The 25741-nt window shown below is 55.7% G+C and overlaps 1 protein-coding gene across 9 annotated transcripts in view; it reads right to left on the bottom strand.

The window, feature by feature from the left end:
- The window catches only part of LINGO3 (leucine rich repeat and Ig domain containing 3), a 103516-nt gene that overhangs the window by 10959 nt on the left and 66816 nt on the right, over positions 1–25741 (bottom strand). For 6 of the 9 annotated variants that reach the window (XM_090027002.1, XM_090026998.1, XM_090026999.1 and 3 more), the window contains one exon: positions 3756–11463. In XM_090027002.1, coding sequence (XP_089883128.1) covers positions 9612–11429 — 1818 coding nt within the window. In that variant the 5' untranslated portion in view covers positions 11430–11463 and the 3' untranslated portion in view covers positions 3756–9611. Of the gene's footprint in view, positions 1–3755; positions 11464–25741 lie in introns of those variants that run through there. The other 3 variants (XR_016439120.1, XR_016439119.1, XR_016439118.1) reach the window with 2 other exon arrangements.

The raw sequence follows: 25741 nt of genomic DNA, 5'->3' as shown, positions 1-25741 counted from the left end.
TTGGAGAGGCCCGAGAAGGTGGACCCGTATGGGAGACAGCACTAGCTGCTCGATAACCTTGACCGGCCCACGCTGGGGCCAGGACCAGAACGGTCAAAAGGCAAGGATGCCAACCACAAGGGATGGCCAGAAGCTAGAGGCCTGGAGTCCCGACTGGCTTCGACAGGAGGCCTGGACTTGCGAGCCAAAGGTCCTGGAGGTGGCCACTGCTGAGAGGGAAAGGGCTCTAGGGAGTTTGCAGGCCAGGATGATGGCAGAGGTTAGGCCACTTGAGTAGGAGGGATCCAGGTCGGGGTCCAAATGTTCAGTTGGTAATATAGTAGGGCTGGAGCCGCATCATAATGCCATCTGCAAGGCGTGGGACATGGTGTTGGGGCAATACAGTGCTGTGCATTATGCCCTTGGCATCAGGGCATTAAATGGGCAGCCTCCTGTCTAGGAACAACTACTTCTCAGTTGCATCAAAGACATGGCAGGAGAGTCAGGTGGGCAAACTGCCCTAGACAGGTGGGCAGGGCGCCGGTTGCACCGGCCTTGAAGTCCCCCTGCCACCCACAGGGTATAGTTCTCTTCTGAGGATCATCTGGGCAAATACCAATTGAATAACTCTGCCATTGCAAGCAGTGGTGTGTTGGTAGCACCCTTGTCTTACTGGCTTTGGACCTGTAGCATGGCATAGGGGATTCTTGGCTTCGTTTGCATATGAGGCTTTGAGGGCAGAAGCGGGGGGATGAGGAGGAAGGAGGATGCAGAGGGCCCATGGGTGCAAGCCCAGGCTCAGGTGACCATATGCCATGGCCCATCCACTTGAAATCCATGGAGCGAGTGGCAAGGTGCTGACAGCTCTTCAATAAACCCTTCCCTGTCCACCTTGGTGATGTTGTGAGAGGGGCAAGGGATGCAGTGGGGAGCCAGAACCCTGTTTCCCATGCCATGGTGCTGCAGGATCTGCCTCTCCTCTCCCAGTTGTTCCTGCTGCCCTCTTGGCCTTCCCCCACCCCTTGTCAGCTGTAGTGCTGGGTGCTGCTGGGCCTGGTTTTCTTCTGGCGGGGACGGAGTGAGGCAGTCCCAGCATGGCGCTCAGCTGAGTTTGTGGAGCATCTGGTAGAGCCGGGTCTAATGCTGATAGAGCCTGATGCCCGCTTTCCTAGCCAGCCGTGGCTGTGTCTTGGCTCCGAGTTGTGCTGCTGGAGGTTGGGGTTGGTTAGGACGTGAACTGCCAGAGGCTGGATGCACCCAGGCAACGAGATGGTTCCCACGATGTCCGGGAGCTAAAATAGGTTTGGTGAAAAGCATACATCCACCACAGTGGGTTACAGCAGCCGTCGAGCGCTGCCCACATGTGAACGCACGGACGTGGGTCCACAGTATCTGCCCTCTGCTACCTCTCTGGCACCTGGGAACCCAGGAGACTTGTGCAGCCCCGCTGTGGGGACCGCAATTGGGAAATGCTTTCTTCAGCTGCCCATCAGCATGGCCACCCTGCACTCCCGCAGCCTGCCTGGGTTCACACACTGCCATGACTGGGAATGGGGACTCGGGGCGTGAATTCAGCGGGCTGGAGTCTGATGCACGCACTGGAGCCTGCGCAGAGGGACTGGATGCTACGGCCTGCCGCGGGGAGGTACAGCTGGTAAGCACAAGCACGGACCAGCTTAAGCGAACACTTGCATCCCAGAATGCATTGTGCGGACTGGCTGCCGCTGGTTTGGACCCTGCAGTGTACCCCAGGCAGGTGGGCTATTGCATTGGCAACGTGCTGGCATGAAGTGCGCCATGCACGCTGCAGCCAAGGAGCTGGGACTCTGCTCCACCGGTCAAGGCAGATTGGGTGACAGGCCCACGGACCAGGAGCTCGGGTGCTGTTGTGGGAGTTTCTCTTCAATGGGGAACTTGTCGGATGGTTCCTAGCTCCGATCGGCTTCCGGAAGAGGGAGATCTGCTTCTGCGGTGAGACTTGGGAGGCACCTTAAGATCTGAGCCCAGGCAGCATCTCTGTACTTGGGCTGGATGGGGCCTGAGGTCTTGAAACAGGTGAAAGGGAGGTGGCCGCAGGGCAGGCATGCTAAGTAGGGGCCTGCCTGCCAGCCTGACTCTCCCGCTACCTGGGCTACAGCTGACAGCAGAGGCAGCACTGAAAAGCAAGAGCTGAGAAGAGAAGGGTAGGACTGTGTATGTGGCTAGCTCTTTATTGACCTCCCACTTTCCCTGGGGCTGAGGAAAAGCCTAAGCATGGTGCTATTTATAAGGCAATATTTATAAATGCGGCATTAATAATTAATAATAGATTAATAGCAGTGGCGGTGTGTTAACACACATGCATTAATCATTTATTAGTTATTAATCAGCAATTGATTCCTCTTCAGTGGGTGTTTTGTAGCAGACTCTATTAAGAATTTTAAAATCGCCGGCAAGCAACCCCCCCGCCACCGCAATCAATAGCGATTCAGTAGCCCATCAATTCACGTTGGGAAGGGAGCAGAGCTGCAACCCTAATGTAAATTATGCCTATTAACTTGTCCTCGTGCTCTCGCTAAAAGACTTGCACGCCCCACGTAATGACCAACGGGCTAAGTTCTGAGTGCTCGTTATTTCTTGTCCCTTTCCCATCAGCGAGGGGCAAAGTCAAGAGCTCTGCTCAGGGCTGGTCTGCAGGGGGTCCTCGGGAACGTGCATCTGAAGTAACTTTGAAAGTAGATTAGCTAACCGTTATTAAGCCCCTGTGCAGACACTTTTATTCGCCATTAAAACAATCTTGATTCAATTTCTGTTCCTTCATCTCCAAGGAGAATTAGCCTCAATTGAATTAAGGCTGCTTGACTTCTGAATAAGCGTGTCTACACGGGGCTGATGAATCCACATTAAAATCTCTCTCTTCGCCTGGACTGCTCCCTGTGTCCCATGTTGGCAGGCTCTTAGGCTGCCTGCTCTTTGGGGCCGGGGCTGTCTGTAGGTGCAGGGTGCGTGCAGCATCACGCTGGGTTTGAACTCGCTTTCATTTCTTAGCATTCCTTATTATGTTTCACTAAGGAGCGCTGGTCCTGGGACAGTGTGCAAGGTGCTGTACGGACACCGCTGCAGAGAGCTGGCTGTGTATGAGATGAGGCAGCAGGTGGCTGCAGACAGACGGGGGAGCGTGGGGAAGGTCTGCAGGAGCCTTTGCTACCTAACGCTGCCGCCGCCCGCCGAGTAACTCAATCCTTAGCCTAGCCTGTTGCGGGGGTGGGACTGCTGTTTTGTTTTACTGGGTGAATGCAGGGACGCCAGGCTGACAGCAGAGGCTACAGCAGATAGATAGTGCCTCGCCTTGTCCTCAATCCTAATGGTCCAAGAAGCCCCCCGGGGTATGAGGTTGAGACTACCGTGGAGAGCCCCCAAGCACCAGGCCCATCCCCAGGCTCTCTTCTCTGCCCCAGCGAGGGGCTGTGTGACCTCGCCTGCTGCTGGCGGGCGAACGCCTCCCTGGGGGCAGGCCCAAGGTGGTGCAGATTAAGGGTCTCCGCAGAGTCCTTGCGGCTGTTGCCCTCTTCCCTTGTGGCCTGGGGCAAAGCTCATGACATTGCTCCTGATTAAGCAGGCCGGGCCCAGCCCTCCTCCATCACCCCGGGTCATGCGAGCAGAGCTGGGGTAGAGTGCAGCCCTCACTGCAGAGCAGCCTCACCAGAAAGGGGCTCCCTCCATCCTCTGGGGATTGTAAACCCCATGCTGCCCCGTCCCTCTTGTTGGGGGGAAGGAAATGACACAGGAGCCAGCGCTGGTTTTTCCCCCAGCTATATTTCACATGCTTCTTACATATAAAAATGCGCATGTTCTGGGCTGAGAAACCCTTCTGCAGGAGCTGGCGGGAAACTCCCAGCTCCTCCATTTTCATGCCTCCCCCCTCCCCCCGAGAATTAAAGACAAAACCAGACACTGAACAAGGACTTGCTGTAGAGATGACACTGTAGGGACTCTGGAGACAATGGCATGCATAGCTCGGAAGAAGGGTGGGGGCAGGATCAACTCAGTGTGCTCAGGGGCATGGGTCCAAGGCAGAGGCAGTGATGGGACAGGGTGAAAACAAAGGAAGAAGCTCCCAGGCTGGAAGTCCGAGGGCAGAAATGTTGGCATCTTCAGCAATGGATAGCAATTAGCCCTGCTTCTTGCCACATGGCAAGGGAGAGGAGAGGGATGGTGTGATATCAGTGACCAGCTGAAGATATGCAGCAGGGATGTGGACCACGATCACAGCCCCGAGCACAGGCGTGTTTCACTCTGCCATTCTCGGTGCTTGTCTCTTCGTACAGCATCTGGCCTATGTGGATCTGAAGGTTAACGTACAAGCGGGAGTCAGACCCATGTCTGTTAGCTTCTAGGGCCCATGTCTCGAGGACATGGGCCTTAGAGAGATGCTGGGGCCTGGATGCTGCTGTCCGAGATTGGGCCGTTGGGGCTATATGTGTAGAGCCACGTTCAGAGGTGCAGGCAGGGGGAACTGGTCCAGGAGTCCCTTCACTGTCCCAGGTGATCTCTGCACCTGGCTAAAACACTAGCCCATGGTTTGGGCAGGTCTCAAGGCTCTATCAAGTCAGGAAGAGCCCACTTCATCAGGTACCACATCACAGTGCTGACAGCCAAGTATGACCCCTCCATGCTCCACATGCTAAGAGGCACCAGGCCACTTGGGCTAATGCTCATGCTGAGCAGAGCTGTGGGAACAGCCCAGTACAGTGGCTGATGCCAGGGGCAGCCCCTGAAGGGAAGATGCCCATGTGCCAGTGCATTTCATGTCTGATGGAGCTGGGATCTGTGGCCTCCCAGGGCTGTGCAGCAGGCAGGAGGGGGTGACAGTTGTTTTTTTGCTCCTTTAGGAGCATGATGCCCCTGCACCAGTCCCTGAGGCAGGCACGGGGGAAGGATGCAGCCCCACAGACCCCCCTGCTGCTATCTGCATAAGCAGCCTGTGCATCCAATTCTTTGTCCAGATATTTGCTTGAGGACTGGCTCCCTTCCTGACCTCCAGTCCCTTGCTGGGGCAGAAGTGACCACAGGGCTATTCAGGAAGGAAGAGAGGAAGCCCACAGCTTAGGGTGGCGGCATGCAGGAGACACTGGGAGGGGAATGGAGGATGTGCTGCGCCTGGCAATGAACTTGGGTGCAGGAGAGTCGCCGGGGAGAGGGCAATGCTTGGGATCCAGCGTTCCAAGCACGCGGGTTAATTTGCACTGATATTTATGCTTCCAATTTCTCATGGGCTTTTCTAACACCATTTGTGGGGCCAAGCATCAGCATCCTCATCACAATGACAAGTATCAGCTCAGGTCCTGCCTCAAGGAGACCCGCTCTGCTTTGCCACTGAGCAGCCAAGGCCTTTGCTCCTCTCCCACAGCCTCAAAGAAGAAATGTATCAGGAATTGGGCAAGAGATGCTTCTGCCTGTGGTCATCTCAAGAGGTGCTGCAGTTGTGTGGATACAGAGAGAGGGAAGGGGTCAAGGCTGCCAGCAAGACCGTAGGGCTCCTGACTCGGCTGTGCACGCTCGTACTGCAGGGCCATACCTTTCCATGTGGTCGGCATGTAGGCCAGATGCATTGGCAAGCTGCAAGTGCAGCAGCCAGGGGAACTGAGGGCATCCATGCAGTAAACCTGTCGTGTCCAGCCATGGTGCCTTCTCACGCTGTGCTACTCCGGGCACAGGATAGCCCTGCAGCAGGCTAATTAGCACAGGGCAGGCTAATCGGCCTGGTCACTGAGCTGTTCTAATTAGTTTGCCTGGAGTACTGGGTTTAGGACATGGCCTGCCCAGGGCAGTGCAGTGTCTTTGAGGGTGCTGCTGCTAGGTATAGTAAACTTCCAGCTCCATTGCTATCCACAGTCTCTGTGGTCCTGGGGCTGCAGCATGGCCTCAGGGAGAACAGCCCAGGTTGGAAATGTGGCCTCTAAGGGCAAGATAAATAAGGGGGGGGGAAAATACTAGGCTTTTAGAAACAGGCAAAGAGCCAGTGCTGCAGCTCCTCCGAACAGCGAGGCAACGTTGGCTGTGCAGGGCAGAAGCCTGGGGGCCAGATCTGGTCTGGACGGGGACTGTGGATAGTGGCTGTTCTGCAGGGAGGCACTGCCAAGTGTTACATGGGCAAGTGTCTTTCTGACCTGGACTCTGGGCACAAAGTGGCCTCCTCTTGACTCCAGTGGCTACCCCCGTGCTCCTTGTTGCTAATGGCATTTGCTGTGCATAGAAATGGGCCCTTTGCCTCCTGCCCCTGCTGCCCTGTGCCCTGGGGAAGCCTCAGATCCACATGCGCTATCCCTCACTGTGCAGATCGTGGTGCCACAGGCAGAGGAGGCCTGTACTTTCCCAAAACTGGTTAAGCAAAGACCCTGTTTCCATGTACTCTGCGCTGCCTGTTGTGGCCACTGAGTCCGGGCAGTGGCAGAGAGACCCCATTCATCCCTGCATCCTGCCGCTCAAGTTAAAGGTGATGCTCGCAGCAAGTTCTTCACCGCTAGATGGCATTGCCTTCTCAACCCTCTTCATAGCAGTGATGGCTAGTCAATTGGTCCAGTAAAAGCTGGGAGAACTGTTATTATTGAAGCTTCCAGCATCTTTCTGCAGGCCCGGAAAGGAAGCAGACAGCAGAACGGAGGAAGGGTAGCTTGGGCCCGAATCCTTGTCTAACATCTCTCCCACCTCATCAGCTGGCCCAATTAAAGATATCGCCCCCTGAAAAAAAATGCCCCGTTTGCTGCTTGCATATGTCGTGGCTCATCGTGGCTACAACAAACAACATGCCAATCCTACTTAACGAGAAGCACCCAACTAGCGTCCAATTCTGGGTGCGGGGTATGGGATCAGTGTGCTGCAGTGATGGAGAGCCTGCCAGCTCTGCTTACCACAAGGAACGGGGAGGCTAATGAGAAGGCAGGTGGCCGAAGACTGCTCCTGATGGGAGGGACCCGACGAGCCAGCTGCACCGTACAGAAACACCGTCCCGGGGCAGGAGGGAGCCGGTGCAGTCGTGACTAAATGCATGCGTGCCAACCTGGAGTGCCAACCTCCACCTCCACCACACTGTCTGGCCAGAACCAGCGAGCCCAGTCGCTCCCACGCAGGAGGTTCGCTTGCTTCCCTGCCTGCCCTGCCCCGTCTTCCTCTTAGAAAAATAATCTCCTGCCATATGGACTGTCTTGGTCTGACACGATCAATGTTTTCACTTCAGCTCCACCAGACAGCTGCTTAATTTGTTAACAGAAAATGTTGTGGCACAAATGTATCATCAACAAGAGCTATTATTAGTTGCTGGGGATGTACAAGTGCGCGCGCGCATGCACGCACACACACATGCATGCACAGGCACACATGAGCGAGCATATGCACACACATGCATAAGTGCACACGCACGCATGGTCTCGCACACACACGCACACGCACACGCACGTACCAGACCTCTGTTCCCTCGGTGACAGCGGGCAGCAGGGCTGATGGAGATGGCCAAAGCGGGGTGAACTTGCTGTGCTGGAGGGCTCTCTTCTTGTTCCTCTGTGGGGGCCTTGGGCGAGAGGAGGGCGGGAGCCTTTGCTTTGACATTTGGTGAAGTATCTGTTTATTTTCCAACCTTATTACTGCCCCAGAGGCACAAGACCATCTGGCCCTGTTTTTCCACTGTCTAGAGGGTCTCCACGGGCCCTGCAGACCTTGAAAAGCAAGCACGGTGCTGGCTGGGCGAAGCAGAGACTGCCTTCATGCAAAGGAATCGGAGATGCCGAGTCAGGGGGAAGGGACCCCTTTCTTTAGGGGTCGGGCTCTCTGTCCTGCCCAGGGTCATCCTTGCTTTTGCGACCTGCACCACTCTTTTGGTTCACAAGGGTTCCCTCTACGCTGGCCCAGCTCTCCGGACTGCCCCCCAACTCTGCACGCACGTTAGTGCAAGTGTAAATGCTCGCCTAATTTACACACATGCTTGCCATGACAATACACGTGCAATCAGACGGCCAGTTTGATTCACTGCCGGACAGAACATTCCCCGTCATCTCGGGATGGGGGGCTGTAGGCTTGGCTCCACCCCGCATCTCTCCCTGCTTCGCTGCAAGGAGCAGGAATGGGGATCCCATAACTCTTCCCTCGCCGGTAGGGCAAACTTCAGCCGCTGATGGGGAGAAGAGCTGCAGCTCCACCCTGCTCCGTTGCTCCCTTCCAGGCCCAGCCTAGTGGGCTCTGCTCTCCTGGAGCAGAGCAGCGCTTGGCTATAGGCAGCGTGAGATTTACTGAACCAGCTCCAGCCTCTCGCTTCACATCACGAGATCCAACTCGGGCCAGGCAGGGTCCGCTCTGCTTAGCACGAGGCTTTGAGCTGCTGTTGCTGAGAAAGCCCTTCTGGGGAAGGAGGGGGAATGATGAGAGTGGGGAGAGCAGAGAGGCCAGCGGCCATGAGACCCTCTCACTACCCAGCGGTTGTTGGAAGCAGGGATTTCCTTCACCCCCCTGAGACGCAGGTTTGATCCAACCCTCCTTAATCTGCCTCCGCTGTGCCGGTACCTGTCAGGGGCCCAGCAGCTGGTGGCCCCTGCAAGGGCATGGGTGAGCCGGATGTAGCTTGGGGGACGGACTGCCAGGCCCCTCTTGACAATACACGAGCGCTGGGTCAGCACATGGTGGGGGCTTGGAGACCTGGCCTGTCCCTCTCCCCCAGCTACATCTCTTCCTACTGACTCTAGACCCCGTGGCTGTTGCCTCATTTCTTTTCGCTTCTGGCACCTGAACCCTCTCATGTAATGCAGGACAGAGCCACGTCATGGTGCTGACATTTGCACAGAACCGTGCGCCTGGGAGGAACTGCAGAGTCGGGCTATTATTGCTTGTATTCACAGATGCCCCTTTTTAAAAATGCTAGAAAGAACTCTTCCAAGGCACAGCAACTCCCCGGTGCGGCCCCGCGCCTGCTCTAGCTTCCCAGGCCAGTGCGTGGGCTGGCATGGCAGCAGCCCTCTCCCCGCTGTGCCCATGTCCATGGTTGCACAGGAAGACTTCAGTTGGAAATTCGTTAAAAAAAAACATTTAAAAATGAGCCATAAAACAACAACTGAGAAAGGGTCCAAGATTGTCTCTTAAAAAAAAGGGAAGCAGGTTCTCCAGGCCCCAACGCTGCTCGCCTTGCCGTCGGAGAAATGCATAGTTGATACAAAAAAATGTCAGCTACATCAGGAGGCCTCCACAGCCGTGGGGCTGGTGGGGGGGCACCTCCTCAAGCCCCTTCTGCCCTCTCCGGCGAGGAGGTGTGGGGGTCCATGAGCTCACGGAGAATGGGGTGCGCTCAGAAAAGGAGCTAAGTTGCAGGAGCAGGCACCTGGACCTCCGGCGGTGCTCAGTCCAGGTTTGTGGCAAGGCCGGGGAAGTGACTCACTTCTTCCCATTTGCTTCTGAGCCCTTGTGTGGACCTGAGCCAGTGTCCCAGCAGAAGCGGGTCCCTCTGCGAGTCCTGCTGCCTCGGTCCTCGGGAGAAGGACCCGCCTGAGGAAATGAAGCCGTCGCTGGAAAACAAAGGATGCTCTGATGCCTCCCTCCCCCCTCCCCATCCTGGGCTGGCCACGTTGGTGGCTGGCAGCGGTGGACAAGCAATTACCCTCTCCCAGAGGCACTCAGATCATCTTCATGTTGAACTTCCTGGCTCCTCCCTGCCCGGTGGTGGTGGTGGGACCATCCACTTTGCGGAAGGAGTACTCCACGGAGAAGTTGTTCTTGTGTTGCCCCCGACCCCGGCTCCAGACAAAGAGGAGCAGGAAGCAGAAGAGCACCACGCCCAGGAAGGTGATGCAGCCCATGGCAGTGGACACCAAGATGGTTTTGAGGTCCAGTGTAAACTTTAAGAAGACCTGCGTGTCGTTGTGGAAGGTGTCGTTGAACTCGCTGAGGTACAAAGTCCGGTTTGCATACAAAGAGCTGTCAGCTGGGTGCCCCTTCACCGTCAGGGTGGCGAAGTAGGTGTCGTTGCCCCCCGCGTTGCTAGCGATGCATATGTACGTGCCGCTGTCTTGGACTTGGGCAAATCGGATTTCTAGTGTGCCCCCAGGGAGGACTGTTGCTCGCCCTGTGCTTTTGGTCGTGATCATCCTGTGCTGAGGCGAGACCCAGACAATGGAGGGGACGGGCTCGCCGTCGGCTCGGCAGAGGAAGGAGACGGGCTGCCCCTCGCGGGCCGTTATGTGCTGCAGCTTTCGGTCCCTTATTTTGGGCTTTTGGCAGGTGAAGTACTCAAACAGTATGGAGTCTGGGAAGTCACGCAGGGCATTGCCCTGGATCTCTGGCGGCGAGGAGCACATGGGCTGCTGCCCATCGAAGTTGAGTGTCTTTCGGCGCTGTAGTATCCAGAGGAGGCGGCAATCGCAGGCCAATGGGTTCCTGTCCACACGCAGGGTCTCCAGGGTGTTCACAGAGTGGAAGGTGCTCTCCTCCAGGGTTGTGAGGAAATTGTTGGAGAGGTTGAGGAGGCGGATTTGCCTCAAGCCAGAGAACGCTTGAGGCTCCACCAAGACCAAGAGAGCGCCCACGATGTGAAGCTCTTGAAGCCTAATGAGGTCCTTGAAGGAGCCCTTCAGCACCGTGTTGATGGGGTTGTACGACAAGTTCAGGTACCTGAGGTACACAAGGTTCCTCAACGCAGCTGTGGGCACGGCTGTGATGTTGGTGTACGTGATGGACAGAGATGTGAGATTCAGTCCTTGGAAGCTGGTGGGTGAGATGTCCTCCAGCAGTGGCCAGTTGTCAATCTCCAGCCGCAAAAGATTGTAGAGCTTCTTGAAGTTCTGGTCCTCCAGCGAAGCAATGCTGAGGTGTCGGAGCCGAAGGACCTCCAGGTTTTGGAGGTAGGAGAGGGATTCTGCAGAGATGGCTGTCAGGTTGCATTTCTCTATGGTCAGCTGCTCCAGTCCCAGTAGGCCAGAGAAAGCCCTTTGGGAGATGTACACCAAGTCATTGTCTCCCACCTCCAGGTTCTTCAGGTTCCTCAGGTCTTGGAACATGTAGTCCAGCAGGATGACGATTTTGTTTTCACTGATATCCAAGAGGGTGAGGTTGGCCAGCTTGGTGAAGACCCCAGGCGGGATCAGCTTGAGCTGGTTGCCTCGCAGCCGCAAGGTCTGTAGGTTGAAGAGGTTGCTGAAGGCTCCTGGCTCCACATTGGTGATGATGTTCTCGCTGAAATCGAGCTCCTCCAGCAAAGGGTAAGGGGACAGGTCCCCGGGGTTCAGGCAGCGGATCCGGTTCTTGTTGAGCTCCAGGATCTTAGTCTCGGTGGGGATCCCTTCAGGGATGGAGGTGAGACGCTTGCGATGACACACCACGGACTTGATCTGAGGGGCACACTCACAGCGTGCTGGGCAGGCGGCCACCCGGGCTGTGCTTAGGAGAATCAAATGGAGGCCCAGGACTGGAAGCCAACATGTCATTGTGTAGAGCATGATCTTACGGTCCCGCTACCATTCTCCCATGCACCTGCAAGAGCAAGACAGGAGCAATGTTAGTTGGCCAAACCCATGTGATACTAGCAAGTTTCTACAAAGCTGCAAGCCCAGATGATGGAAAGCTGGTCCCGCCATCACGTTTTCACACTGCTCTGCTCAGCCCAACAACTTTGCTGCAGGCTATCTCATGCTTCATTATTAGCCTAGTGAGGGGTACATAGGAAATAAGAATTCGTAGCCCTCTCCAACTCCAGAGCCGTGTACAAGCTAAGTTTTACAATCCTCATATGAGATACCAGCACCACTTTAAAGATAGAGATACTGAGGCACAACCAGGGGACAGCTGTCCCACAGCAAAGGCTAAATCAGAGCTCCAGACTGCCTGACTCAAACCTAGGTTTCAGACCATGCTAGCACTTCAGAGGCCTCTTACACTCAGGGATGCTGGAGTGCAAGTTAGAATAACTCTAGTGATTTAATAGAACTAAGCTAGTTTCACACTGAAGGCAGAGTTGAGCCCTTAACAAGGATGGGCAATTATTTTGGGCGGAGGGCCACTTACTGAGTTTTGGCCAGCCATCGAGGGCTGCATTTTTCTCTCTGGTGCAGGAAAGCAGGAACAGCCCCACCCACGGTCCCAGGCCAGAAGCCTCTGCTAGGCAGGAGCTTCTGGTTTGGGGGGAGGGTGGGGCTGGGCAGGCCTTGCTGCTGGGTCCTGCTGCTGGCTTCTCCTGGGTCCTACTGCCCCTGGCTCCTGTCATCTTTGACAGGCAGCCAGGAGTAACTAAATATTCATTTTCTAAATTTTTGAGGGGCTGGATAGAAAGGCCTGGTGGGCCAAATCTGGCCCCTGGGCCAAATAGTGCCCATCCCTGCCTTAGCAAAACACTAGCTATGCATGATCTTTCTCAGGGTACATTAGCTTTCAAGTCCCTGTTCCTGGGACATCCATTTGAACATCAAGGTGCTGTATCTACAGGCGGGATGTTCAGCCAGTTTAGTTACAGCAACTCTGCTTGGCATGACTGTAGTGCAGACTGGCCTTTGGTGAGCCTGGTGCAGTTGATTTGTGCAGACCAGGCTTAAGTGTATTGTGACAGATGCATGCACAGGGAGAGAACATGTGTGGGACTGGTGTACTAGGGCTGTGGCTGTACTGCAAAAGGAAGGGGTGACTGCCGCATGGATCTCCAGCAGGCTGGTACTCTGGTTGCTAGCCTACATCATTACATCAGCATTGCTCCTAATCTGGGTTGGGCAGATTGAGACCAAGGTGGGTATGCCTGCCTGTATCACAGGGACATCTCATATAGCCCCAGCCACTATATTCTCTCATCCCCTCATGGCCCTATGTGACCCCTTTTTGCCATGGCCCAGTCCCATGGGGTTTTTCTGGGGCCGGTGTAATATTGTGCAGGATGCCTGTCGCTGCATTTGTGCTGTCTCCATCCAGGGCACAGGCTGTTTGTACAGGGCAGATCAGAGAGATCCTAAAAAGTCTGCTGCAGCTTGCACAATGCTTCCTTTGTAGATCAGGATTACTAACACTCTCCTCACTGTGGCTGAAAACACACAGGCCTTGACCAGGTGTGTCCTCCAGCTGATGAAACACTTTCCTTGTTCTGGAGGGATTAGTATCCTTCCATCACCGCAGCTTTTCTCTGGGAACCCCCAGTGCCACACATGCTTCTCTTCCCTTTCTTCCGGCCCATGCCGCTTTGCTCTCTGACCTTTTCTGGGCAGCCTGCAATGTTCCATCTTTGTTATGACCTTGAGCACCTGGGGAGGTACAGGGGGCACTGGTGGGGCACCAGTGATTCGGCTGTAGGGATCTGATGTGTAGCATCATCAAACTACTGAGAAAAATGAGTTTGTCTGGTGGTGAGATGCTCGTGAATGAAGTTGCACAAGGAATTTGGTGCCAACGAGTGTTATTTCACATCAATGGAGAAATCACTGTTCTTATTTTTAGTAGCAGTAATAGGATTGTGGTAACATTTAGCAGCCCCCGTCCCAAAAAATGATCCCATTGTTAGGTGCTGTACAAACATAGAAGTAAAGACAGTCCTTTCTCTCAGGAGCTTGTGATTCAATGCTTGACCATCTAAGTATTATTTGTTTCAGCACTGCTGGGAGCCCAAGGCTGTGGATGTCAGAATAAATAGATAAATGGAAACCAAAGCAAGGCAGCCAAAACAGGGCTCAAGTCAGTTCTCCGCCCATAGCAAACACCTTCAGGAGTGCCCAGCTGTCCAGGGCCTGAGGGGCTGTGCAAAAGCCTCCCAGTTCCCCGGATCAGAGATAATCTTAATTCAAACCTTGTCCACTACCTTCTCTGGGGATGCCTGATGGCTCCCGTCACAGTATTCTGCCAGGATCCATCTTATGAGCCTGCCTGCCTTGCTTATTCCTCCTATCTCTTCCAGTCATTTCCTATTACCAGACCCTCCTTCTGCAACTGGCTATTGCTGCTCCTTGCTAGCTCATGGCACCACAATGTTTGTATCCGCTGGAGCTGCATGGCTGTTGCCTGCCCCATTGCTGCTTGGGTGGTGGGTAGCTCCTGCGGTTGATGTTCTTGAACAGCAGTATATACCTGGCTGGGGGTCAGCAGCTGTGCTGACTTCTGCCCACTCTGCTAGCCACCACTGTGGGGGATGCAGGTCATCACAGACTCAGAAGAATTGGGCTGGCAGGGCCCTCAGGAGGCCACCCCGGTCCAGCCCTCTGCTTGAGGCAGGATCAGCCCTGTCTAAACTGTCTAGTTTCATAGTTTCTAGGGTCGGAAGGGACCTGAGCAGATAATCTAGTCTGACCCCCTGCCATGGCAGGAAAGAGTACTGGGGTCAAACGACCCCGGCAAGATGTTCATCTAACCTCCAAGTGTTTGCCTAATCTGCTCTTAAACCCTCCAGTGATGAAGAGTCTATAACTGCTCTGGGTAGACGCTGATTACTTGCAAGTGGCCTGTGGGATCTGCAGATTGGAGACACTAGAGAAATGTGAGCTGGTATCAGGGAGCCTTCAGGATGTGACTTTGCTACAGTAAAATGTAATCAAGGTGTCTTGGGTCCTCCTGATTTGTCAGACTGTAGGTGTCTGACAGGTAACTATCAATCCCTCAGCCAGGCATCACATCATGACCCCCCACATCATGACCTGCTGCACCTGTAGGGTGTCCTCTGATGGCAGTGGCACTCGGCACGGATTCTGCTGCAGGGTGGTAGGCATCCCCTCGTTCTCACAGGTGCTGTTACTCTTGGGTAATGAAGGTCGGTGAAGAAGCAAACCTGGCAGGTTTCCACGCCCCTGGTGGTGGCATTGATATGAGACACCCTCCAGCCCAGAATACTCACTGCCTTCAGCAGCATTCACTTGTAATGGCAAAATCTGCCTTGCAACCTTACATCTAAGCACTTTGAGAACTTTATGGATATGAACCATTAAACCTCACACCTGCTCCACCCCTCCTGGGGGATGGGGTTCTCTACATACCCATCCTGCAGGAGGGGAAAAATGAGGTGCAGTGAAGGAAGGTATTCATTTGCCAGGATTGCACGGTGTCACAGCTGAGAGCATGCAGTGCCCAACTGGCCTGACATCCAAGCTCACCTCCTCCATGCCCCTGTATCACAGTTGGTCTCAGCTGGTGATGGACAAATCAGGGACATGAGCTCTGAAATGCCTGACAAGCAACAGCAGACAGCAGAGGAGGGAGCTTGAAGTGGCCTGGCGCTCCTCTACAATCCTCCTACCCACTCAGCAGTGCTGGTGACAACAACAGCTGAGGATGGGCCATGTTCAGCTCGGGAGCTTTTGAAAATATGAAGCCGGTGCCATTACTTATCCGCAACTCTAGGCTTCCAAATCCCTTTAAAAAAAACCCTGGACTTTGGCTTCTGAAACACTCTGGTGCCTTGATGATCTTCCCCCTTATTAAAACCATCTCTGTCACTGCCACTGGCCAGCGCAGCAGAGGGGCCATGGTGGGCACGAGCTTTAGGGGCCTGACTCCCCATCCACCTGGGAGGTAGCTACTCTAAAGTACTGGGGAGTCGCATAAACATTGCTTTCCCTCACCTAGATGCAGAAGGAAGGTGAGTCTCTGGGGAGATCAGTCCAATGCCCTTGGAGAAGCTCCATCCAACCCCATCTGGTTATTCAGAAGCTTTATAGTTAAACCTCTTTGCTTCTCTTCATTGCCTGGGATCAGGACAGTCAAAGAAGGGGCGAAGAAACGCTGGGTATGTGCGTGCTTGCAGGTTCGCCTGCAGAGGGGGGCAATCAGAAAAGGGCCCTGCTTGGCCAGTGGCGCAACAGGTGGGTCTTCATCACTACCAGTGGGGCAACGTGGGGCAGCAGGCACTGGGGACGGTAAGTGGAGCTGATGCCTGCCGGGGTCACCAAGCCACAGTGCCTCCTGGCTGCTCATGGCCTGAGCTCAAGGCGCCTTCACTTGGTCATATGCTGTAAGACATCTCTATAGGCCTTCAGCGAACTTATGGGGATGCAGGCCACGCTGGTCTTCTGGAGCTGTCGAGTGGCGTGGGCGGGAGAGGAAAGGAAGCTAGGTGGAGAGAGAAAGGCCCCAGGAGCTGCCCCCCTGCTGCAGACAAACAGGAGGCGGAAGCAGGCAGCTGCGGTGGCGGTAGCACGAGCTGAGTGCACCATCCTGCCTGGGGTCAGAAACCCACTGGAGCTGAGGAAATTGGGCCTAATATGCACTCAGGGAGCCTGACTCGCTGAGCCACGAGCTGGCAAAAGGCTCCTCCACTGCCTTGCAGATGCTGCTGGCCACACTCCCTGGAGGCCCGCAGGCACGTGTGTGTGCTTGCCCATCCGTGCACAGGTATGAACATGCCCATGTGTGAGTATGCACACGGTTCATGTTCAAACATGCCCTCTGGCACATGCGTGTCCATAACATCTTTGGGGATGCAAGTGTGTCAGGCCAGAGACCGACCCCTTCTGTAGACACAGCCGAGAAATGCTTCTTGCTCCAGGAGAATGAGGGATGCCACGTGCAAAGGCTCAGCTCCTTTGGGGCAGAACAGGTCCCTTTCAGCACTGGGAACCAGGGAGAAGAGGCAGCACCAAAGCACAAGCCAAGAACCTGCCTCTAAGTCAGGGAAGGTATAAAACACCAGGCCCCTGCCTGCCCTGGAAGATGACGCCGTGCATGGTGCCAACCATGCAAGTGCAAAGAGCCAGGCCAGGGGCCCAATGACTGCTGTGCTTGGATCTGAGCTTTCTGGGTGGGAGTCGGGATGGGTGCTCTGTTGGAGACTTTTCTCCCAACAGGTAGGAGCTGTTTCCAGAGGGAAAGGGGCTAACTGGTGTTGCACCCACATAGACCGCCCCTGGGGGATGCTGGCCCTGGCGGGGGTGGTGCGATGGGACTTGCACTTGGCGGGGCTCCCTCTGGCTGGCAGGCAGGCTTTGGGGTAGGGAGTGGTGGGATTTGAATGATCTGGGGAGGGGTGGGGTTGATCTAAACATCCAGGATCGCATGTCCACCCTGGAGGGCTCTCCAGCTCCTTGTTGCTGGAATTACCGGGAAGTGGCAAGAGGCAGGTTTGGACAGCAGGAGCGTTACACCCTGCTAGGTGGCACTTCCGGCACCCCAGAGCCCAGGCAAACCCCCAGGGAGGGAGAGAAGTAAGAAGAGAGGGCTTTAGGCTCCAGTTAAACCTTACTGCCTCCTGCCTGGAGCTGCCTGGTGTCTCTAAGGAGGTGTTTAACACTGTGGTATCTCCCCAACGGGGCAAGGAAATTTAGCAGCAGGCTTGCAGAAGAAGCAGTGCCTGCCTGCCACCTTGCACAGCAGCCAGTGGGTGATGACCGCTGGGGAGGTGTCCGAGAGAGCCAGGCCTAGACCACTCAGCAAGGGCACGTGGGGCTGTGAAGTGATCATGAGACCAGGCTGAACTAATGCACTGGAAGGCAATAAGCTAATACAAGAGGCTCAGCTGCCTCTGGCTCTGAAGGACACGCTTCCTTGAGGGCAACTCCCCAACCCAGCCACAAATGATCTCGGGTCAGTGACTGCCAGGCCGTGCCAGCAGGCGTGTGCTCCCACCCCGGATCCTGCTGGCAATGACAGTTAGGACGCGAGGAGATTATGGCTGCAATAATCTCTCCAAGAGGAATATTATCTGCCAGGACTGTTGCCTCCCTGCAGGCAGGGCGAGCAGGGGTCTGTCTACCCCAGTGCTCAACTGCTCTGGGGCTCGGTGCGGGGGACCCTGCCCTTCCTCCCATTTGCTCTTTACCCTCCTATTCGTCTGGCCCATGCGCAAGTTGGACTAGGGGCCACCCGCTCTGGCCCCGGCGTTGGCGCACATGGAGCCGACGACACCAGTGAGCGACAGAGCTGGTGTTGGCCCCCTTCCTCTCCTGTCTCTTGGCCCTTTCACACCCACTGCTGCCGCAGGATTCGCGCTCTCATCTGTTCCTCCACACCTGGACCGGCTGGGCAAAGGGTCAAGCGCGGGGCTGCTACTGAAGACAACCGGAGCCGTCGGCGGGCTTGGACGGCGCCTGTCCTCTGCCGAGGGGAGCAGTGTCTCTGCGCCCCGGCGCGAGCGGTGCTGAGGACACGGCAGACAGCGCTCCTCCTGCCGGGGCTGAGCGCACCTAGCGGCAGGGGGCAGTTTCTGGGGCTGGGATATGGGCTGGCGTTTAGGGGGAGCTGGCTTGAGGGCCTGGTGCAGGTGCAGGCGCTTGGGTTTCGGCAGGGCTGGGCTAAATCCCGGGGCTCCGGTTGTGATCTTGCTCCTGATCCCAGGCTCCTAGTTCCTTCCCTCGTGGAGTTTCTCTCCTCATCCTTGAACTGCCTTTGGGGGGAGAAATTTTTCTCTCCTCCCTGCATCTTCCCTGGTCCTCCCCCTGCCCTGGGGAGCCCTGCAGACACCCCCAGGTCTCCAGCCCATCACATCTGTTCCCCTCTCTGCTGTGACAAGGATTTTAACAAGAAGAGAAAATGGCAGGAGACAAATCCGTAGATAGCAGAATCACCGGCCGGTAACAAGAGCCGAAAATGCCACCCAAGGAATTCGCTGACCACGTGGAGGCCGTAACAAGGATGGGAAATGGCAGAAACATCTGTTCTTTCTTGTTACCCTTCAGAGGCGCTGATGGGACCGGTGAATGATTTAACATGAACGCAGGTCAAGGAACCAGCTCCGGACTGACTTTACCCAACATGCCAGAGCTGGCTGAGGTGTGCGCTGCGGGCAAAGTTTCCAGAGGACAATGCCTGTCTGCGAGGAGACTGAAGAGAAAAAGGAGTGACTTCCACGCCCTGCTGCTTCCCTGCCCGCACAGCTACTCCGCGCCTGGGCCTCCCACCACCTAGGCACACGGGGCTCACAACGGTCAGTCCCCCGCAGTGCAGGCAGCCACGTAACGGATGCCTTGTCCGCCCGGTCCATCAGCGCGCGCACTCCAGTCCCTCCTACACATCACAGCCCCCAAACCCCCAGGACAAACAGCATCTTGGGACAAAACCTCCAGTGCAGAGGCACTGTGTGATACCCTCGGCCCGGAGCAGGAGAACGCCCTGCTGTCCTGCCGCGGAGCCCAGTCAAACTTCCCAGGGGGTTTGGACCAGGAGGGAGAGGAGTGGGGCTGGTTTGGGAACCTCCGCTTCCTGGCAAAGCTGGTTTCTCATCTGTATGTAGCTCAAGACTTAGAAACAGGGATCTCCAGCTCTCCAAAGCATGCTGTTTTCTGCAGCTCCAGTCACTGTGCCATGGTGAGTCAGAAGGGTTTACGTCTCCAATGCCAAACTGCCCAGGGGGGAAGTGACAATATTTTTCCTGCTCAGCTTCTTCATACACAGGGTCTCTTTTCCATGTAACTCCCCCTCCCATGAGTGCAGTCTAGGGATTAGCGCATGGCACTGTGGGAGAGGTGATGGGCCAGGACTCCTGGGCTCCATTCCCAGCCTTGGCACTGGCTAGGTAAGTCCTTTCCGCTCTTTGTGCCTCACTCCACCCGCTCAAACTAATCCTGTCACTCCCAAATGGTGTGGGCCAGTGGCCCACAATCTGCTCTCAACATCAAACTCTTAATGGTGCCCTCTGGATCAGCTCTGGTGCTAAAGACCATTTTCATGGCTCCGAGGAGCACCCACGGTCCACAGACCACAGCATAGGGGCCGCTGCTATATTCATCTGGGGGGAGCGTAACTCCTGCTCTCTGCTGACGTGAACCGGAGCAGCTCCAGCGTGCGTTGCGCTCTGTCCGCACTGACCTCCACTTGTGCAGAGTATCCAGGTTGTAGCCGTATTGGTCTAGAGGCAAAAGCAATCAGGACTCATGGTAGAGGTGGTATCTTTGATTAGACCAACTAGTTTTTTGCAAAAATCTAGTTGGTCTAATGAAAGGTATCACCTCTGCCATGAGTCCTGATTGCTTTTACCGTGTGCAGACATGCTCACGCTGCGGCAGGGCCTTCGACACCCACCTGGGTCCAGAAGGGCTTGTCCAGCCTGCACTGGAGCCTGCCTGCCACCACACCACCAGTGCTCCCAGCACCCAGGGTTGAAGCAAGCTCACGAGCATCTCAGGACGCCTGCCTGAGCTGCAATCACACCTCTGGCTTGGGGCAGAGCCAACCCCCTGGTGCGTCACCAGACGGTCTCCTCTGGCTCGCATGGCAGGGTCTCAGTTACTGGAGCAGAAGGATCTGAGGTCTTCCCTCCTGCCCCCGGGAAGCCTGCGGCGTCCAGGCTGTGCAGCACAGAGGCAGTGGGGAGGTCTCTGTGGCCACAGCCATCTCCAGCCATCACTTCCCTCTCACGGAGACTGGCAAGGTTAGTGTATTGTTGCCACTGGGATGCTGAGTGGGACCCTGCCCTTCCTCCCATTTGCTCTTTACCCTCCTATTCACCTGGCCCGTGCTCAAGTTGGACTAGGGGCCACACGCTGGCTGTTCAGCACCCTCTGCAGATGACTGACTCTGCAGGGACCCCCCCAGATATGGCCAGACAGGTCCTGAGCTCAGGTGGGCTCCCCGAAAGGCAGCTCCCCTAGAGAGATGAGCCCCGCCTGGGACTCCGGGCCTCTCTGTGCAGCGCAGAGGTCCACGAACAGAGCAGCAGCCTGCACAGGCTTGGGAAAGTAGCATCCGTTTGTCTCATCCATGGACCCTTCAAACCCCACTTCTGCCAGTGGTGGGCAGTGGAAGGGGATGTTCCCTCAACAACCCCCCGCTGCCATATACCTGCTTATCTGCTGCCTCCAGCAAAGCGATCTCCATCCGTGGCCTTCTCATCCATGCAGTATTTATCTGCCTTGCTCTTTCTTGGTCATGCCTCTCTTTGGGTGCCTATCAGTCCCTATCAGGCACCAGCATCTCTGTCCCTATCTGCTGTCTATCTGCAATATTTAGCTGAGCATCTTTCCCTCCGCTGTTCTCTCTCTGTGCCAGATTAGTTTCTCAGCAGACTGTCTATTGTACATCTCTATCTGCTCAGCCTCGTAACAAATCCCTGGGCACATGGGACTTCATGGGGGCACTTTGCGATGGCAATGGGGAAAGGACTTCAGAGCCTTCTGCCCTGCAGGGGCTAAAGGAGAATCTCCTGTTAGCACAACGGGGCTCATGACACACACAGGCGCATAAACGCTAGGTAGTCCTCTACAACCTATGAGCTCTTTACAGCAGCTTGCTTGTTATTGGAGTAGTTTTCAGGGGACAATAGTCATTCGTTAGAGACAAGCTGGGAAGTGGTGATGAGGCATGGCGTCTTTCAGCTCTAGGCTTTCTAGTTCCCGCACAGACAACACGGAAAGGAAACAACTTCAAAATCTCCTAATTGTTCATAAAACTAAAAGGAAATCCTATCAGCCAGCTCTGTGGGTGTTGTGCCTTTGGTGAGATGAGTCTGAGGGTCCTTGGTCTAGTTCTCAGAGGCCAGATAGCAACAGAGAGACCAAGGGTTGAATGGGTCATGGGGACATATCTGAATGTCCTTCTCCGTCTCGGGAGGGAACAAGGCACACATGTCCTCCTGCTGCCCTAAGCGTGCTTGTTTGGAGGATAAAGGACCTGTTCTCTGCTTTCAGGGCTGTCCAGCTCCCACGTGGCCCTCCACTGTCCAACTGCACTTGCTCCGGTCTTGGGACTGGTGTGCATTTCAGAGCTAGCTTTAGGTTGGTTTATCTTGACTCCTTGGACACCCTTTGGAAAGCTCTTGCCGTGGGTTCCTCTCTGGCCCTCCGTGTCTACAACTTCACTGTCTCTTCCCCCCCACACCCGCCCCCCCATGCCCTGACCCCGTCACTGGGCTTGTCCCCCCTACGTGTTATTGTGTCACGACCAGCCCTACTGCTGAGCGTGACGCGGAGGCCAACGCATGCCAGGACAAACCCAGGCCGTCAAGGTGTCTGCACACTCAGGCACCTACTCTGGTGTGCAGATCCGCTAACACACTGCCAAGACCATGAGCTTGCCCTGGATACCCCTCTAGCCCCTAAAGCACACTGCCTTCGAGCTGTGCTGGGATTTCCAGGTGTCTCAGAAGACCGCTGAACAACGCCAGGCATTAAACCTTCTAGGAGCCGACAGGCCAACAGCTTCAGGCCCTGGCCAAAGAGACCGCTGCATTGACCCCAACCATTGCAAAGCCACGGCCATGCCATCCTGTGGCTGTACTCTAAGGGAAGGGGACAGCGGCTTAGCTCACTGGCCACAAGCAGGCCCTGGCAGGGGCCATCTCCTCCACCTGCCCACTGCCACAGGTAGGACACACAGCCCACCCGGACACACGCACCGTCACGGATGCACCCAATGCTCTCCGGGTACAACACGTACACTCAGTTGTCCCTCTCTTACATACACACTCACTACCTCTCAATCTCTTGCTCGCACACACCGGGAGGTTTGCTGTTACATGCACACACATTAACACTCCTCCCTCGCACACCCTTGCTCAGTCACCTTCCCTACCTCTGTGCACACACATACACATGCACACACATACAGCTCCGCTTCCTTCCCCACATTTGAAGTATCAACTCGGTGTGTACAGGTGTTTGCTTGCACCCCCTCCCACCCCCCGCTTCACTCCATCACATCCTCCCCAAATATTTCCACACCGCAGTCACAGGCACTCGCACAAACGCACAGGTCCTCACTCATGTACTCCCTCCCTCACCATCCACACACGCACGCCTAAGCACAGCGCTAACTTATACGCTCCCCACCCCTGCAGGACCCCCGGACGCCTGCTCCCGGCCCCCGCCCGTGCTCGCACGCCCCCGTCCTCGATTTCGGAGCTGCATTCAGAGCTTAAGAATATTTGCGAGTCCATTACCCCCGGGTCGGCGTTGTTGTGGCTGCTTTGTTCTCGGTTACGTGCGCTTGCCCCCCTCTCGGCGCGCTGCATCTGCCTCCGAAAAGCTTCTGAAAAGATGGAATTTACAGCCTCTTTGTGCTTGGTTAAAAGGGTAATGAAGGGAGAAAAAAAGAGCTGTTTGCCATTCGCGTTTGTTCCCAGATTGCTTCATTACTGGGAGCCGTGTGCGTGCGTGTGTGACTGCTTCTCGCCTCCAATGGAGACTCTCAGTGCTGGCAGGGACCTGTGGGAATGGCTGCTTCTCGGCCCCGTGGGGCCGATTCTGTGCCACTGTATCAGGGGCAGAGTACTGGTGCTGCGATGAGGACTCCCTGGAGACTGTGCCCCTAGGAGATGAGGTGTCCTGTGACTCAGCCTGTGCCCCCCCACCCTGAAACCCAATTTGTAATCTATGGGGAGACAGGAAGAGGGAGGGAGCAGGTAGGGAGGCACTGCGCATCCTTCTGGGTCTAATGGGATGCCCTGCAGTGGCATACGGGTGCTCGAGGCACCTCTCCTCGGTGACCCCCTACAGCTAAAAACTTCAGTGTCCTGGCCAAATTGCAGCCCAGGTAATTGCACCCTGGCCCCAGAGTCACCCTGCACGATGCATAATGTAAAGCAGATTTGGGCACCGTAGTCCCTCTCCATTTCCTGCCTGGAACGTCTGTACTGTTGCTGGGGAGGTCAAAAGGGGAGATGTTGCACCCCAGATGTGGCTGCATTTCAGTGACAGGTGTACACAGTGTCTGTGAAGTGCTCTGAGCTTTTAGTCCTGCAATCGGTGAACTCCTGACCCCCATGGTGGGTATCCAAGCACATGATTAATCCAGCCCTGAATATTGCTTCGCCCTGGAGAGCTCTCTGTCTGTGCCCAGGCTGGGCTCAGCACAGAGAGTGGCACTGCCAGCTGCCCCACACTGCTTACACCCTGCATTACACCCGGACCTAGTGTAAGCCACTTACACTCGCCCTTGAGGGGCGAGCAGGGAGGCTCATTTAAGCTCTGGTTCCTCCAGTAAAACTGTCAACCCAGCCCTGAACGAGGGTGGCTTCGGTACCGAGGACAACGCTCTCCAAGGAGCTGAGACTTAGCAAAGTTATTGCAACTCTCCTGTCAATGGGCCCAGCGGGTCTGGCTCTTGGAAGGGATGTGGCGACGGCGTGTGTGGGTCACGCTGAACGTTACACTTTAATGTGTTAAATGCAGCGACAACGCGAGTGACCGCACATTCAAGCAGTGAAACGAGCTGAGTGCCTCTGTCGTAGCAATGTGACAAGCTGTTGCATGAGGAGTATCTCCAGATCACATTAAGTAACCCGTGTTCATTGTTGGACTGCTCTGTGGAGCTAATATGAGAAATATGCAGTCCTCCCCCGGCCGTGACATCAGCCAGGGGCCCCCCTCTGCTGTAACAAGGGTCCAGGTGGGAAAGCCGTGCGTGCCAGGAGGAAAGATCCTGGGTCAGGTTCCTCCGGGACCAAGTCGAAGGCCGGGTGTCTGCAGCCCCCGAGGGTCCCAGGGCTGATTGCCAGTTCCAGCCTTGGTGCTGCACTAGAGCTGGTTCAAGACGCTGGTGTGGTGCCGGGGCTGGGACTTGCAATCAGAGCTGTGCATGTTAGAGATGGTAGTAAAAATTGCTGTGCGATGGCTCAGAGCATGTCCTAACTTTGATAGGGCACAGTTTTAACACGTGCTAAGTGTCCCGTGTGACAATGCCCTGTGTGTGCATGTGCACATGTGCACCCTCGCGCATGGTACCGTGCTGCATTGGGTAGAAGCACAGCTGCTGTGTGTCAGGCCCCTGTACTTCTGGCTCCGAGGAGGCTTTGCATTTAATCTAAGTGAAGAGAGGTAGCTAGGCAGAAGTCAGGCAGAAGTGCCCATTGTGTGCAGCAAAATGATTGTGCCACGATCCTGCCACCCTCTCCAGGAAGGAGCCAGTTGCTGTCTGTGTCCCTCCAGTAGCAGAGATTTCTGGAAACATTGAAATTCAAACATTAAAGTCTTTCAAAAGTCTTGGCAGGAGTAGAGGCCAGCTGGGCCTTTCCTCTCCTTAGCTTCGCTGTGGTTTGGCTGGCCTTCCTCCTGCTTGTGGGTGGACGGCGCCAAGCTCTCCATCGACGCAGCCGGGCACCTGGTTTTGGTGGAGCTGCTTCTGCCTTGCAAAGGCCGAGAAGGGAGAATCGGGCCCTTTGGCATCACTCATGCACGTGTCTGGGGCTCGCCAAGGCACGAAGGCCTCCTGAAGGGAGAGGACCATGCAAAGGGGTGGTGGGGGGTGCATATATTGCCCTGGAACAACCACTCAGGGGTGGGACGGCAGGTCTCCCTCTCTTAACCATTTAGTTTTTGACTTATCTGTGATGGCCACCAGTAAGGAGGGAGGAGGGGGGCAACTGTGTTGGCGTCGGTACAGACCAAAGACCCACCAATTCATCTCGCACAATACAACAAGCATTTGTAGCTATTTCTGCTCCGGGCAGGATTCCACCCAGCTGCCCGACACGGAGGCGAAAGGCTCTTCCTCAATCCCTTGAGCCACCCAGTCCCTAAAACACTCCCCCGGGGCCCTTTTAGGTTAGATCTGCAATGGAGAGAGGAACCGTTTTCCCCCGTCTGGGACAAAACGTTCCACGGCTCATGTTACTCAGGGGCTAAATGGGGCAGGAGACCGAGCGCTGCTGGGATGCCGCCACCCTGGGACGGGGACTCGGAGTCCCCGGGGGGCGTCATTAAGTCCCTGTTAGCGGAGAATGCATCTCCCTTAATTAAAAACCTAAAATGGTGGAAAATTCCATTTCTCCTTCCAAACTCGCTCCCTGGCCTGCCCTCCCTCCCTGTGCTCCCTCGGCGACACTGGCTGGGCAAACTTCTCCGCAGGCCTGATGTGCGCGCTGCCTCTGCTCTCATGCGCAGGCTGGGGAGAGCTGGGCCCCACCAGCAAGGCTGGCATCTGCCGC

The sequence above is a fragment of the Crocodylus siamensis genome, chromosome 14, assembly GCF_052110815.1.
Source record: "Crocodylus siamensis isolate JL-2025a chromosome 14, ASM5211081v1, whole genome shotgun sequence".
In the NCBI taxonomy this organism is placed as follows: Eukaryota; Metazoa; Chordata; order Crocodylia; family Crocodylidae; genus Crocodylus; species Crocodylus siamensis.
The sequence above is the reverse complement of the archived record's forward strand: the minus strand, read 5'-3'. Positions and strand labels throughout refer to the sequence as shown.